General features: G+C 40.7%; 1 protein-coding gene across 1 annotated transcript in view; it reads right to left on the reverse strand.

Annotated features, from left to right (window-relative positions):
• LOC106877299 (metabotropic glutamate receptor 8) overlaps positions 1-543 on the reverse strand; it is a 679,235-nt gene that overhangs the window by 68,287 nt on the left and 610,405 nt on the right. The window contains exon 6 of the mRNA XM_052966723.1: positions 6-176. Coding sequence (XP_052822683.1) covers positions 6-176 — 171 coding nt within the window. The remainder of the gene's footprint in view (positions 1-5; positions 177-543) is intronic.

The raw sequence follows: 543 nt of genomic DNA on the forward strand, positions 1-543 counted from the left end.
ATGACGTAACAGTTCTTCTCCGGGTAAATTGCGGCTGGCTCGGCACAATTTCACTTCGCTATTACATTTTTCTTTGATCATATTTTCAACCGCATGTGCCAATGAATAGACGGAATCAATTACAAATTGCACCAATCCTTCCTGTTGGTAGCTGACCCTGTCAAGGCTTTCGTCGCCTGCAACAGAGAAGGAAAGAGAGAGGTTATGAGTGAGAAAAAAAAAAGAAAAAAAAGAAGAATGTTTCCAATATTATGACATCAGTATTTCTGAGGATATACTTGTGTTGTTTTCAGTTGTTTTAAGCTGCTGCCATGCCGGGTATTGCGTACAAATCTTTCAATCGATCATATACACATCAGTACTTATTTCACTTCGGTGTTTTTTTAACCAATTATACATATTGAATGTGTGGTAAGTAGCTTGCTTACAAACCACATGAATCCGGGTTCAGTACCACTGCGTGACACCTTGGGCAAGTGTCTTCTACTATAGCCCCGGGCCGACCAAAGCCTTGTGAGTGGATTTCGTAGACGGAAACTGAAA

The sequence above is a fragment of the Octopus bimaculoides genome, chromosome 3 (assembly GCF_001194135.2).
Source record: "Octopus bimaculoides isolate UCB-OBI-ISO-001 chromosome 3, ASM119413v2, whole genome shotgun sequence".
Lineage (NCBI taxonomy): Eukaryota > Metazoa > Mollusca > Cephalopoda > Octopoda > Octopodidae > Octopus > Octopus bimaculoides.